The 16,216-nt window shown below is 35.7% G+C and overlaps 1 protein-coding gene across 2 annotated transcripts in view; it reads left to right on the top strand.

Annotated features, from left to right (window-relative positions):
• The window catches only part of Br140 (bromodomain-containing protein 140), a 416,387-nt gene that overhangs the window by 196,591 nt on the left and 203,580 nt on the right, over positions 1 to 16,216 (top strand). For both annotated transcript variants that reach the window (XM_090413932.1, XM_090413852.1), the window contains exon 9: positions 5,128 to 5,256. In XM_090413932.1, the coding sequence (XP_090270058.1) occupies positions 5,128 to 5,256 (129 nt within the window). The remainder of the gene's footprint in view (positions 1 to 5,127; positions 5,257 to 16,216) is intronic.

Raw genomic sequence — 16,216 nt, 5'->3', positions numbered from 1 at the left:
TAGACCTGCAATTCACAATGCTAAAAATACTTGCTTTACCAACTGTAGACAATTTCTGGCTGTTACAATCAAATTATTGACTGACATTCTTCTCAATAAATATATTAGCTAACTTTCAACTTCAATTATTTCCTATAAAGACTTAACAACTAATATTAACAAAGCTACGTTCAGCAAACATACAATTCTTGATCACAGTCTCAGCATCAACATATTAAAATCTCACAAATTCGTAGAAACAAATACAGTCCTACCACTCTGGATGACTTTTGGTGGTTCTGCTGACTACTTTCCTCGTCCGGGATCTGTAACATAGCTCACTGTCGGTTTTTTGGATCTATTGTCGATGCCACATATCTGGTCGCACATGGCATGTTCTGCTACTGGAAATACATCTCCATAGAATGACCTTCTTCTCCTGGGCTTACTACTTCCACAAGTTAACAAACTCTCAAACAGTCAGCTTCCTGAACAGCCCTTGAACTGCCTCTGTTATATGATTCAGTTGCTCCTTGTTTTTAGTATCGGAGACCCCCGAATCTTCTGCAAATAAATGACGTCATGGATCTTTTGACCTTCAGAGTTGGCGGCAACAATCTCTACCTCTGAATGACCTTCAATATTTTCTTTACTTTTAAGTCGCCAACATAATCCGGTCTAATCCCCTTAACTTAAAGAATTACTTCTAACATTCTGCTACACCAAACCAACATTATGCACAATTTTAATCTTTACAATATATTCTTATAATTTGTGAACAATTTTCCATATCTTTCCTTTTGATAGTTAGCTTTACAAGTTTACAATCAGCACTTCTTTAAAAAATAGTATGTTGCAATTCTTTCTTTCCTCATGGTTTGTGACCTCAGTGAAATCGTTATATGAAATTTCACTGCATTGAATTTTACACGGATATGCTAGAGAACAGATATGCTCTCTTGCATATCCTCTGGGAAGCAGATACTCTAAGGAGTGGCGTACATATAATTGAGGGAAGCATATTTTTAAATTTCATGTTATCAATGGTAAACTGGTAAACTTATGAAATGGAATTTCATAAGTTTATGAAATTTCTATATATGTTTAAGTATTCAGTTTTTTTTATTTAAAAAATTTTTTTTTTTATCATTAATGGTTTATTTGAAATTTGCTTTATGTTGTTACACACACACACACACACACACACACACTGAAGAAGCAACCAGTCATTTCATTTTTTGAAAAATAGTTGGTTTGAACTCTACCATTATAATAATATTTAACTATTTAAAAATTATATATTTTTAAAATAGTTAAAATTCTCTTTCATCATTGTCAAATGTTATGAAAGATTGCAGAAAAGGTTACATGATGAAATCTATTCCATTTACTGTTATGCATCTCTCAAAATTTAACACATCATCATCATCATCAAATTCCTGTGTCCACCATGGAGTTCTGATTTTTCTATCCTTGCAGACAACCTCACCACATGCCTCTGGCTGAATCAATCAGGGTTTTCTTCAAGGCTTGCCACTGAATCTCCAAAGTTTGGTTCCTGTTCTCAAACTCTTTAATTTTTTCTTCAATAATCTTTGTGTATGTTAGTCTACAGTTCACATCTGAGAACTGCTCAACTTTTATTTGCTTTAAAACTTTCTTACATGTTATTCTTTTCAATATGAAATTCAATTTTATCCTGCTCAAGACTAAATGATCACTTCCAATTTGAAATCCTCTGTACACTCTGGTGTCCTGCACCAGATGGAAAACATCACTGCCAACAATAACATGGTCAACGAGACTTTTCTTATTCCTTGCCTCTTCTCTCCATTTGAATTTGTGCACATTTTTATGTTGGAACATGGTGTTAGTAATAACCAGTCCATGTCCTGAGCAGAAATCCGACAGGTATTTGCCATTATCATTAGCTTTGCTCTTTTCTCCAAATTTTCCCAAAATATTTTTGTATGTCTGACAATCATTTTCTACTCTGCAATTTAGATCCCCAACAAAGACCAACTTTTCCTTTTTCATTGTGTCAATAGCTTTCTCTAGAGCCTCAAAAAATTATTCCACTTCTACCTTAGTAGAGCCTTCTGTTGGACCACAGGCACAAATAAGTCTCATTGTCCAGTTTCCCATTCTAATATTTGCCCACATCACTCTACTTGAGATTGCATACCATTCAAGAAAATTAGCCTCGTATTTATGTTGAATACTATGGTTACTCATTCTTTTCCTTGATTCTTTGATTTATATTTTATGTTCTTGCCAAAGTCCACTCATGAATTTTGTTTTGCCAGTTTTACACAGTGTTTAGCTTTTTTACATTTGTCTCTGTATTCTCTAAGAGCACAAGCTGAATTATTGGCCAGGAGCCTTTGATATGCTTTCTTCTTTTCCTTCACTACCTCTTTAACTTCTTGTGTCCACTATGGTGGTCTGATTTTTCTATCCTTGCACACAATCTCACCGCATGCCTCTCTGGATGAATCAATCGGGGTTTTCTTCAAGACTTGCCACTGAATCTCCAATGTTTGGTTCCTTCTCTCAATTTTTTTCATTTTTTCTTGAATAATATTTGTGTATTTTAGTCTACAGTTCACATCTGAGAGCTGCTCAACTTTTATTCTTTTTAAAACTTTCTTACATGTTATTCTTTTCAATATGAAATTCAAGTTTATCCTGCTCAAGACTAAATGGTGATCACTTCCAATTTCCAATCCTCTGTACACTTTGGTGTCCTGCACCAGAAGGAAAACATCACTGTTAACAATAACATAGTCAACGAGACTTCTATTATTCCTTGCCTCTTCTCTCCATGTGAATTTGTGCACGTTTTTTATGTTGGAACATTGTGTTAGTAATAACCTGTCCATGTCCTGAGCAGAAATCCAACTGGTATTTGACATTATTATTAGATTTGCTTTTTTCTCCAAATTTTCCCAAAATATTTTTGTATGTCTGACAATCATTTCCTTGTTTGTTATTTAGATCCCCAACAATGCCCAACTTTTCCTTTTCCATAGCACCAGTTGCTTTCTCTAACGCCTCAAAAAATTCCTCCTCTTCTACCTTAGTAGAACCTTCACTGGGATCATAGGCACAAATAAGTCTCATTGTCTAGTTCCACATACTCTACTTGAGACTGCGTGCCATTTAAGAAGAGAGCCTCGTATTTAGTTGAATACTATGGCTACTCCTTTTCCTTGATTGTCGTTGCCTGAATATAAAATTTTGGATTTATTGCTCAGAAAGAACTTTTTTTTTTTTTTTGTCACCACTATTATGTCGATCTGGTACTTATCCAATTCCTTAGCTAGCTCTATCTCTTAGCCATTCTGGCTTCTTTATTTAAAATTACCAATCTTGAACTCTGGTGATGTTGAGTTGAGGTAAGTTTTAGTATTTGTTTCTGTCTCTGACTTTTCTCTGTTTGCCCTGGTTCTCTGGCGAAATCAATGGTGGCCTTGTTTAACCGGGCGGCGCCACAGTCGGCATGAAATTCTGTGATATTGTACCATTGTTTGAAATTTTGGTTTAAGCCAATAAGCATACAATTTGGTCGGCTAACTTCCAAATTGCCAGCCCAACCTCGTCCATTCAGTATCCAGGTAGATACCTAACAGGGTGCATCATGAGAAGCTGAGGATGGACAGGTCAGAAGCCCTGGTCGGTTCTCCAAATTCCTTTGAAGGCTATGTGGAGGTCTCCTCTCAGTTATATAGCTTTGACCCTTAAGCATCCCAAAAAAATGTAACACATTTATAATTTAAAAAAAAAAAACTTATAAAGAGCACAAAAGAAACTCAAGAATGTATGCATTTTATTAAATATTAAAGTGCATACATTTATAAATGGATATAAAGTATTTTGGAAGGTACCTCTGTAGCTCAGTCAGTATATATGAAGTCCCTTGCTCAGAAAGACCTGTTGGATTCCTGTCTGTGACCCGAGAAACTTTTATATGATCATTTTGACTAAAGGTGAGTTAGTCAGTTCGATATTTGTTTAGGTTTGGTTTTTTTTTTGGTATTTTACCCTCAAAACAGGCAGACCTGCCCACATTTACATGCATAGAACACTTCAGGGATGATGGTATAGTCTGCACAGGCTCCTATCTAGGAAGTTGTAACTTCTGATCTATACTTCATCTCAGATTCAAAAGTCAAATACTAGTGTATCCAGGATACTCCCATATGCTAACAATAACAATAGGCATTTTGGAAGAAGAAGAAGAATTAGAAAAGGAGATATGGAATTATTGTTGAAAATTTGATTTTGAGAATTTAGAATTTTGAAAGGCTCAAAAAATGGGAAAATATATTAAAAAGGAAAGTTTTCACACCTCAAAGTTTCAGGTATAACACATATCTGGATTGCCTTTTTCATATTCTGAGGATCAAGTTGCGGGAGGGGGGGGTGTAGTATGTTTTTCAGTATGATTCCTTATGCTGTTATGCTCTCTTTTCAACCTTCATATTAGCCAGTATCTAATAAATGTTGTAATGTTTTTCTCTGCAGGTGTGAATCTCCTGCAGGGTGGCTTCAAATATATTTCCTCTCATTACACTGCTTTTCTGCTAAATTTGTCTTTGTAGATACTTCACACAGATATTCTTGTATAAATCTTTTATAGGATAGTCAGAATTCTAATAGTGTTTTATTTTCTTTGTTATAATTGATTGGTGCAATGAGAAATTTAAACTTGCCTGCAACTAACTAAAATATTTATTTTCTGCCAAATCATATATATAATTAGAAGATTTTTTTATGTTTTTGTAATAAGTCTTTGCTATAATAATAAATTATGAAAAGAAAAGAAAAATAATAATCATAAAATGAATAACTTCTCTTTCCATCTAACAGGTATGGAATGGATATTTATGAATGTTAATAGGTAGTAGGTGAAATTAGCTGTGTGTATGCAGGCATGGGGAAGAGTTACGTTTTGGGAATTTTATCCATAATAGATGCTCTCCATATTGAATGTGTTTTAGTAAAACTTTATGATTTTTTTATCTAACATAACTTTCAGTTTGAATAATGTTGTGAAGATAATTTTATGCATATTTATAATGACATATTTAACTTTGTTTTAATCTGATGGAATAATTTAGTAGTTTTATTTTCTTATCTATTTAGATTAGAGCCCATCAGATTGCAACTGAAATGGAATTGCAACCATTTGTAATATTTTTGAGAGATATGCTAGATCAGATTCAGGAAAAAGACACTGGAAATATTTTTGCTGAAGCTGTGGATCTTAAAGAGGTATATTTTATTAAGTAAACTTATAATTTTTTAATTATTTATTTTTATTTTTTAGATTTTGTTAAACATTTTTGAGAAAAGTCAAAAGAAAATTAAAAAATTCCCCACCAGAGTAATGCTGTGTTTTAAGTGTATTTCACAAAATTCAACGCATCTATTAATTTTCATTTCACTTGTTTCTCCATCTCTATAGATATTTAAGTATTTTTCCGAGTACTGGCTGGTTGATTTATTTAAATTCAACATTTGGAATCATTACAAAAAAAATGTGTTGAGTGAACTCAAATATTTCTTTCATTTGAACCACTTACAGGGTACAAAAGATGCAAAAAGTTTCGAAATTTTATGAAGCAACAACTTTGTTCTAGATGGATAGAATTTAATAACGTATTTAGTATATGTGGTTTAAAGGGTAGAATGTCTGTCATTCAATTTTAATTTGTTTGATAATTTTTATTGGCAAAATTTGACATGCTATCATGTGTGAACATGTTGGAACAGATAAGGTTGGATATGAAGCAGGTGACCTGAATAAGATCATGGTTGATATCAGTGGGTAGTATAGTAAAAATGTTCACTCTAGCAAAATCTGAAAACCAGAGAAATAGCCTCTTAAAAAGCTGAAACTTGATCAGTAGTGTATCCCTGAGTTTAAATTTTGTTTTGGTGAAGTAATACAATAAAAGAATCTGGTTAAGCTCTTAGCTATTCTAAGTTTTAAAATACTTAAAACCACCTACTAATAATTGATACTCTGCAATGAATGTGAGTGGATAAATTAAGGACCAGTTATTAAAGTGTACTAGGATAGGCTAACTGAGAGGGAATGTATATATATTTTTTTGCGTATTTATTTCTGTTGTTGGATTCCCCCCCCCAAAAAAAATTCATTATAAAATAAAAATATTGCAGTGTAAATTCTCACATGATAAATAATTCATGTTTGTTTTTACAAGTTTTTTCTTCTAAAGAAATTACACAAAAAATGGCATTATTTGTGTTATTAAAATAACTCTTTTTATGTGTAATTGATCACAAAACTTTGTTAAGCCATTGTGATGCATGAAATATGACATCAATGTATATCCATGGCAATTTTGTCTTTCGAAATTGCCACATATGGCAATTATGAAAGACACACAAAGTGTGATGTCATCATGTCTAGATGTTGATACATGATCATATATGGAAGTTTAAGTTTCAAGAGATACATGCAAAGTCTGGGTGTTTAAAAGCTCCAGCATTGGGAAGGATTTCATCTTTGGTTTCTACCTTCTCTTACCTTAGTGATTGACAGCAGCCTTCTCAATGAGAAGGCTGCTGTCAATCACTGGCATAGGGAACACTCGTAGTATGGTCATTGCCATCACGTCGCTGAATAAGGGTTCAAGAGGGTGCAGAACTATCAACGACTCAGACAAAGAAGATGTTTGGAGGGAGATTAAGAGTGAGTCAGCATAAAGAAGGGAAGAAAAGATTCATGTAATGGACTGTGCTGAATGATAGCATTGTAAAGAATATATCATCATCATCATCATCATCATCAAATTCCTGCCATGTACCCTCAAGGGGTGTACAGGATATGACAGTACTACATGAAAAAAATTACATCAGTACTAACTTCCTATCTACAATTTTCCTCCAAATCAGTCTGTTACTTGTCAAGACTCCAACATTATCAGATCTTATATTTCTATCGTCTAAGGCACTTTGTACTGTATCAATCCACCTATATCTTGGTCTTCCTCTCGGTCGTTTTCCTGCCAACCTGGCAGAGAACACTTGTTTTGCTAATCTTTCCTCTCCCATTCTATTTAAGTGACCATACCACCTGAGATTAGCTCTGCTAACACATTCCTGGATGCTGACAATGTCAAGTTCTTTCCTAATATCCTCATTTTTAATATGATATTGCCATTGATGCCATCTGTTCACGCCTCTAATCTTTCTCAGGACTTTCATATCTGCGGTCTCTAGTCTTTGGTCAAGTGTTTTACTTCTGACCCAGCTCTCAGATCCATAAGTTAAAACTGGTTTGAACACTGTCTTGTATACAGCTAATTTAGTGTTCCGACTAATTTCTCTCTTATTCCATATGAATTTATTCAGTTGACTTCCCACCATACCAGCTTTGCTGATTCTGTTGTCTATTTCTATATTTAATTTACCATCTTCAGTAAAAATTGTGCCTAAGTAGCTAAAATGTTTTACTTGTTCCACAGGTTCTCCATTCACAACACACTTGACATTTTCAATGATTCTGCCTATTTTCATTGTCTTTGTCTTTTTATTGCTGACCTTCATACCATATCTATTACAACAGCTATTCAATTTAGTCAGAGAATCTTGCAGACTTGTAGCGGATTTATTTAGAAATATAACATCATCCGCATAAAGCAAAGAACTGACATTAACATCTCCAGTTTTGATATCAGGTTTAATACCACTTTCCTTCATAATGTGATCCATGTAGATAATGAATAACAGAGGGGATAATGTACATCCTTGTCTCACACCAGATTTAACATTAAACCATCTTCCTGTACTTCCTTCAAATCTAACTGCTGACTTACAACTCAAATAAAGACTAAGTAGAGCTTGATATAATGCTCCATTGACACCATATAACTGCAGCGTATTGAATAGCTTCTCTCTTGGCACCTTGTCATATGCCTTTTCCAAATTGACAAAACTTAAATACAGATCTTTGTTATATTCCCATGCTTTCTCGACTATTTGTCGTAAAGTGAAGATCTGATCCTGACAGCCTCTATTTGGCCTGAATCCAGCTTGTTCTTCACCAAGCTTTTCTTCCACAATTCTTCTCAACCGTTTCTCAAGTATACTTGCATAGATCTTGCAGGAACACTCAGTAGGGAAATACCTCTGTAATTCTCACATTCAGTTTTATTTCCCTTTTTATATATGGGTACTATGAGAGCTCTACTCCAATCATCGGGAATTCGTCCCTCTATCCAGGCTTTCTGAACTATGCAGTGCAGCCACTGTAAGACTTTTATACCACCATACTTCAGCATTTCTGGTCGAATATCATCTACTCCTGCTGCCTTTCCACATTTCAAGCCTTTGATGGCTTTTTCTACTTCAAGTATGGATATGTATTCCTGACTGCATGCCTGGTCAGTGTTTTTTATCACTGTGCTGTCATCACTGCTTGTTTCATTTAGCAGTTTTTCAAAGTAATCACTCCATACTTCAAGGATATCTTTTTCTCTTGTTTTCATGTCACCTTTATCATCTCTAACTCCTTTTACAGCACTCTTTCCTCCATTCCTAAGCTTCTTCAACAACCTCCAGAATATTTTGCCGCCTTCTTGATATTTATTTTCTATATTCTTGCCAAAGTCCTCCCATGACTTTTGTTTAGCTTTCTTACATTTGTCTCTGTATTCTGTAAGAGTAAAAGCTGACTTATTTGCCAGGAACTTTTGATATGCTTTCTTCTTTTCCTTCACTGCCTCTTTAACTTCCTGTGTCCACCAGGGAGTTCTGATTTTTTTATCCTTGCACACAACCTCACCACATGCCTCTCTGGCAGAATCAATCAATGTTTCCTTCAGAGTTTGCCACTTAATCTCCAAGGTTTGATTCCTGTTCTCAAACTCTTTCATTTTATTTTCAATAATCTTTCTGTATTTTAGTCTACAGTTCACATCTGAGAGCTGCTCAACTTTTATTCGCTTTAAAGCTTTCTTACATGTTATTCTTTTCAATATGAAATTCAATTTTATTCTGCTCAAAACTAAATAGTGATCACTTCCAATTTCAAATCCTCTGTACACTCTGGTGTCCTGTACCAGGGAGAAAACATCACTATCATAAATAACATAGTCAATGAGACTTTTCTTATTCCTAGCCTCTTCTCTCCATGTGAATTTATGCACATTTTTATGTTGGAACATGGTGTTAGTAATAACCAGTCCATGTCCTGAGCAGAAATCCAACAGATATTTGCCATTATTATTAGCTGTGCTCTTTTCCCCAAATTTTCCCAAAATATTTTTGTATGTCTCACAATCATTTCCTACTCTGCTATTTAGATCCCCAACAAGGACCAACTTTTCCTTTTTCATTGTGTCAGTTGCTTTTTCTAAAGCGTCAAAAAATTCTTCCACTTCTACCTTAGTAGAACCTTCTGTGGGACCATAGGCACAAATAAGTCTCATTGTCCAGTTCCCCATTCTCATATTTGCCCACATTACTCTACTTGAGACTGATTGCCATTCAAGAAGATTAGCTCGTATTTTGTGTTGAATACTCTGGCTACTCGTTCTTTTCCTTGATTGTCATTGCCTGAATATAACATTTTTATTTATTGCTCAGAAAGATCTCACCAGTTTTGGTCTTTTTTGTTTCAGTCACCCCTATTATGTCGATCTGGTACTTATCTAATTCCTCAGCTAGCTGCATTTCTTTGCCATTCAGGCTTCTTATGTTGATAGTACCGATCTTCAACTCTGTTGATGTTGAATTGGGGTTTGTTTTCAGATTTGTTCCAGTAGCTGACTTTTCGCTGTTCGCCCTGGTTCCCTGGCGAAAACAACGGGGGCCTTGTTTAACCGGGCGACGTCCCAGCCGGCATGAAATTTTGTCATGTCGTACCATCATTTTTTATTTTGGTTTAACCAATAAGAATACAATTTGGTCGGCTAAATCCCAAATTGCCAGCCCATCCTCGTTCGTTCAGTATCAAAGTAGATACCCAACAGGGTCACCACGTGAAGGTGAGGATTGGACATTAGGTCAGAAGCCCTGGTCAGTTCTCCGCATTCCTTTAAAGGCTATGTGGAGGTCTCTGAACAATTCGCATCAAGAGTGTCTCTGTTTGTAGAGAATCGTGATGACTTAAATAATTATGATTTGATTGTATAAGTTAATATTATAAGAGTAAGAAGAATACTGTATGAAGTAGCATAAGTTAATATTGATTTAAGCTCACTTAAGGTGTGCTTTACATTCAATGTGTATAAGAGTGATTAGTTGGATGTATTAAATTGTATTTAGGTTTTAAGAAATATGGGAGAACTAAACCTAATTTTGAAACATTTGTAAATAACTATGAATTGTGATTCAATTGTGTAAATATACTAATGTGGATCAAGCTGTATAATAAGAATTCTTGATTTAATTAAGTGGTTTGTGAACAACACATTAGACTGATTTTGTCAATGCACTATCCCTGAAATATTTGTATCTGCATAATGCATAAGATTAAGTAATGAAAAGTTGAGTATCAATCTTAGATTAAGTTCAATCCATGACTAATTTAAAGTAAAATTGAAGCTAGTGGTAAAATAAGAACAGTATCTGATTTGTCTTCAGCTTAGAATCTTACAAACTCACACTCAATATATAGTCTAACCGGTGTAGTTGGGAAAAAAAAAAAAACTGTTGGACTACAGAATGTGAGCATATAAGACATAGTAAAATGTTACAAATGGTGGCTGCCAGCAATTAAGGCAGTCAATATCTCACGATATTCAAAGCCTATAAGAAATAAGATTATTTCTTAAGAAAGCACTTTCTTAATTTCTTATTAAGAAAAAAGCAAGCAAGCAAGATTATTACATCGGTATAAAATAGTGAAGGTTTGAACATTGTATATAGCTAGTTGAGTATTTGAATAAACTGTCTCTCATTCTGTATAAATTTATTCACTTGACTACCTTATAAGTTTTACTAAATCCATTGTGTATTTTCATATTTAATTTTCCATCTTTCAGCTGTTTGCACAATTTTAGTAAATATTTTACTGTCTTTAAACAAATGAATTCCTCTATAAAGCTGGTCCTCATGTTCACACATCCACACAGAGTTATGATGTTGGTTATTCACCACTAGATCTTTACAGTTTTCTCCTCATCTTAACCCGGTTACCATATCTGCACACAGTAGTCAGGATGTGATCTTATAAGCCAGTGATAAGATCACATCCTGGCTACTGTGTGCAGATATGGTAACCTGGGTTAAGGAAGATGAGGAGAAAACTGTAAAGATCTAGTGGTGAGTAACCAACATCATAACTGTGTGGATGTGTGAGAATACATCCACACAGAGTTATGATGTTGTGTTGTGAGAATACAATACCTATATGAGAATACCTTATTTTATCTTATAAGTTAGTGTTCTTTTCTTCAGTGCAGTATCCAATCTAATAATGCCTTAATACTTCAGAAAAATTGTGCCTAAACTTTAATTCTCTGTCCACTGTAACCACTGGTCATACATCATATATATAAAAAAAATGCAAATGAGTATTTAGGCATAGGTTCTGGTTTACATTCATGTTGCACTTTAATAGAATAATTTACAGCACAAAGATAAATAATTAAACAAGTTTAATTGAGTATATTATTTCTGGGAAAACTCCCATGTTACTCCTCTTTATAAACTATTATAATTACAGCTATTTTGCTTGCTTCAGTTTAGGAGTACCCCTGTTTAGATGTCATTGGCTATTTACTCATGGATTCTTAGGGCATTATGAGTGTAGATGTACTAAAAACTATATGTAGCCTAAGGAATAGAAAATTGCACATACCTTTTTCTGGGTGTTGTGGCTTTTCCTCAGTCTGCGATGTCGAAAACTGCAGAGTGTGTGTGTGGGGGGGGGGGGGGGGGGTAGGCAGTTTGGTAGAATAAGTTAGAAAAACCCGGGTTTTTTTCGTAATATATAGAAACATATACTTTTATATAGGGTGGGGAAAAAGTGAAAGGGTTAATTTTTTAAAATAGGGAGGGGAAAGGTGGTTGACGGGGTGCGGACCGTTTCGACTATTCGTGGTCGTCATCTGAACACATTGGGAAAGTGGAAGCTATGTCAGTTCGGGTGAGTGCTTCTGCTTTAGAGGTGTTTGTGTTGTCTCCTATTGGTCGGGGTTGTGACCTCAATTTTATGTTGTGAAGCTTCCAAACCTCGGAGATTATGTAGGGCCTGTGTACGTTGATAGAGTTCGCGTCACACTTTATAGCTATTGTTTCCGATATTCTGAGCATTGTTTCATTGTCTTGTCTGTCTATTATGATGGCCTTGTCTATCTGCGGGGTGTGTTTTTGTTCAAGGGCGTGAACAGCTATTTCCGTTTTTCCTGTGTTTTGTATACGATTTTTCTTTTTGATGTTGCGTTTTTTAGTGTTTAAATGTTCTGGAATGGGGATGTTACAGTCACGGAAGCGTTCTTGTAGTCTTGCCCATAAAGACCTGATGGTGGAACCTGTGTAGGTGATGTCACAGTCTTTTTGGCAGGGAAATTTATAGACTACATTGTGCTGTTCAAATATTTCTTTTTGTGTGTGAGGTTTGGTGGATTTTAGGAGGTTTGCCAGTTTTTGGCTTGTGGTGAATACCAGTTTGTAGTCAGTATGTTTGAAGATGTATTTATAGGCTTTGTATGTGTTTTGGGTGTATGGTAGTTTGATAATTTTTTGTGTAGGGAAGTTCGTTTTGGTACTTGGGTTGTTTTGGCGGTTTTTTGCCGTCTTGTTTGCGTAGTTAATCAGTTGTGTAGGATAGTTGCGATTTAAGAAGATCTGTGTTAGTTTTTTTATTTCAGCGTTTAGACTATTTTGATTGGTTGAAAATTTGTAAGCATTTATGAATTGTGATAAGATGACGGATTTTTTAACAGAATACGGATGGTATGAGTGAAAATGGAGGTAGTTTCCGATGTGTGAGGGTTTGTGGTATATTTTCGTGGCTATTTTGTTGTGTGTTCTGGTTAATGTCAAGTTTAAGAAGTTGATGGATTTGTTCTGTTCGGTTTCTGTGCCATCTTAACTGACTCACACACCTACCGAAAAATACAAATTGACCCCACCTCCGACCTCATAAAACAAATCAACGATACCCTACACATCCTAAAAAATGAAAATAAAATTGACAAAACCACACTGAAAAACACAATCCCCCCGCACCACACGCACCCCTTGTATATTCGGACAAATAAAAACTCACAAAGACGGGTACCCGATGAGACCAATAGTCTCCTACAAAAATACCACCACAGCCCCTTTATCAAAATTCGTAGCGAAACTCCTCAAACCTTTAACCACAACGTCTAACTTCATGATAAAAAACACGGACGACCTTTTCAAAAAAATAAAAAACCTAACCCTATCCCAAGAAGACATCCTCACTTCTTTGGATGCGGCCTCTTTATACACTAACGTGGACGTCCCCAGAACTTTAAACATCGTGCACACACTACTCACAGAAGACCACACCCTACACTCTCGTACTAAACTAACGCCCACTGGCATTATTAACTTAATAAAACTAGTAATCTCGGCAAACTTCTTCAAGTTCAACAACAACATGTACATCCAAATCTTCGGACTTCCCATGGGCCAAAACATCAGTGGACAACTAGCGGAATTATTCCTGGCACATATAGAATCACTTCTACTCCACCCTTCCCTTCCCCCCGGCATCACCTTTTATGGCAGATACGTAGACGATATTCTGTGCATTGGTAATCCCACACACATCACCACCTTAAAAACATCCCTAAACAGCTACAGCAACAGATTAAAATTCACCACAGAAACCGAACAGAACAAATCCATCAACTTCTTAAACTTGACATTAACCAGAACACACAACAAAATAGCCACGAAAATATACCACAAACCCTCACACATCGGAAACTACCTCCATTTTCACTCATACCATCCGTATTCTGTTAAAAAATCCGTCATCTTATCACAATTCATAAATGCTTACAAATTTTCAACCAATCAAAATAGTCTAAACACTGAAATAAAAAAACTAACACAGATCGTCTTAAATCGCAACTATCCTACACAACTGATTAACTACGCAAACAAGACGGCAAAAAACCGCCAAAACAACCCAAGTACCAAAACGAACTTCCCTACACAAAAAATTATCAAACTACCATACACCCAAAACACATACAAAGCCTATAAATACATCTTCAAACATACTGACTACAAACTGGTATTCACCACAAGCCAAAAACTGGCAAACCTCCTAAAATCCACCAAACCTCACACACAAAAATAAATATTTGAACAGCACAATGTAGTCTATAAATTTCCCTGCCAAAAAGACTGTGACATCACCTACACAGGTTCCACCATCAGGTCTTTATGGGCAAGACTACAAGAACGCTTCCGTGACTGTAACATTCCCATTCCAGAACATTTAAACACTAAAAAACGCAACATCAAAAAGAAAAATCCATACAAAACACAGGAAAAACGGAAATAGCTGTTCACGCCCTTGAACAAAAACACACCCCGCAGATAGACAAGGCCATCATAATAGACAGACAAGACAATGAAACAATGCTCAGAATATCGGAAACAATAGCTAGAAAGTGTGACGCGAACTCTATCAACGTACACAGGCCCTACATAATCTCCGAGGTTTGGAAGCTTCACAACATAAAATTGAGGTCACAACCCCGACCAATAGGAGACAACACAAACACCTCTAAAGCAGAAGCACTCACCCGACCTGACATAGCTTCCACTTTCCCAATGTGTTCAGATGACGACCACGAATAGTCGAAACGGTCCGCACCCCGTCAACCACCTTTCCCCTCCCTATTTTAAAAAATTAACCCTTTCACTTTTTCCCCACCCTATATAAAAGTATATGTTTCTATATATTACGAAAAAAACCCGGGTTTTTCTAACTTATTCTACCAAACTGCCTACCCCCCCCCCCCCCACACACACACACTCTGCAGTTTTCGACATCGCAGACTGAGGAAAAGCCACAACACCCAGAAAAAGGTATGTGCAATTTTCTATTCCTTAGGCTACATATACGTTTTAGTACATCTACACTCATAATGCCCTAAGAATCCATGAGTAAATAGCCAATGACATCTAAACAAGGGTACACTTAAACTGAAGCAAGCAAAATAGCTGTAATTATAATAAAAGTTTAATCGATTTTAATATTTCATCTCAGTTAAAGAGACATCATCAGGAATAAAGTGTTAAAATTGTAATAACACACGAGAAGAGGTGTTAAAATTGTAATAACACACGAGACACCCCTCATAGAACTAGAGTTCTATGAGGGGTGTCCTCTATGGGTGCTGTTGGCAAACCTTCCTGTTCTGTCTTGATGTTCGACAGGAGGCCTAATTAAAGTTTCCCAAATTTCGGGAAGTTTAATGCAACCCATCTACCCTCTCCATCCTATAGTAGATGTTACTGATTCTCCCTCCTTTAAATTTGCCAAACAGTTGGAAAAATCTTTAATTTCACTTACTGGCCACACAAGAATTCTACTTATATAAAAAAAGTCTACTAATTTCAAATCTCTATTCCAGAATTTAGTTTTAAACAATAATGATATCATGGTGAGTTTTGATTTTGCCTCTTTATTCACAAATATCTCCTTTTCTGGCACTTGTAATTTGCTTAAAAATGCTTCCCCACCCTAACATTATCGATCTTTTCAATTTTGCTATCCATACTGGTTTCTTCTCCTTGAAGAGCATCTTATATAAACAGATAGAAGGTACTTCCACAGGCTCGCTCTCCTCTCCTGCCTCCCCCTCTGGCAAATTTCTATATGGAACATTTTGGGGGGGGGGGTGAGCTCTTGATATTATCAGTTTCGAACCTTCTATCTGGTTAAGATATATTGATGATGTGTTCTCTGTTTAGCAATATGGTTCAGGCATTACTCTTTCCTCCTTCACCTCAACAGTCAGTATCCCAGAATCCAATTCATTATTGGGGGGAAAAAAAAAAACTTGCATTTTTTAGATACTCTAATCACATGTCTGCCCATGGTACACTTTCTTTCCATGTTTAATGAAAACCCACAGCTAGATAAATACATGAACTTTCTCATCATCTCCCTTCTCAACAATATGGTGTCATCAAAATGCCTCTCTTGTCAACAGAGCCTCCGACCTCTGTTCCACCCAAGCTGCCCTTACAGCAATACTTG

Source organism: Typopeltis vanoorti, chromosome 1, assembly GCF_054136105.1.
Source record: "Typopeltis vanoorti isolate ZY-2024b chromosome 1, IOZ_Tvanoo_1.0, whole genome shotgun sequence".
NCBI classification, from domain to species: Eukaryota; Metazoa; Arthropoda; class Arachnida; order Uropygi; family Thelyphonidae; genus Typopeltis; species Typopeltis vanoorti.
The sequence above is the reverse complement of the archived record's forward strand: the minus strand, read 5'-3'. Positions and strand labels throughout refer to the sequence as shown.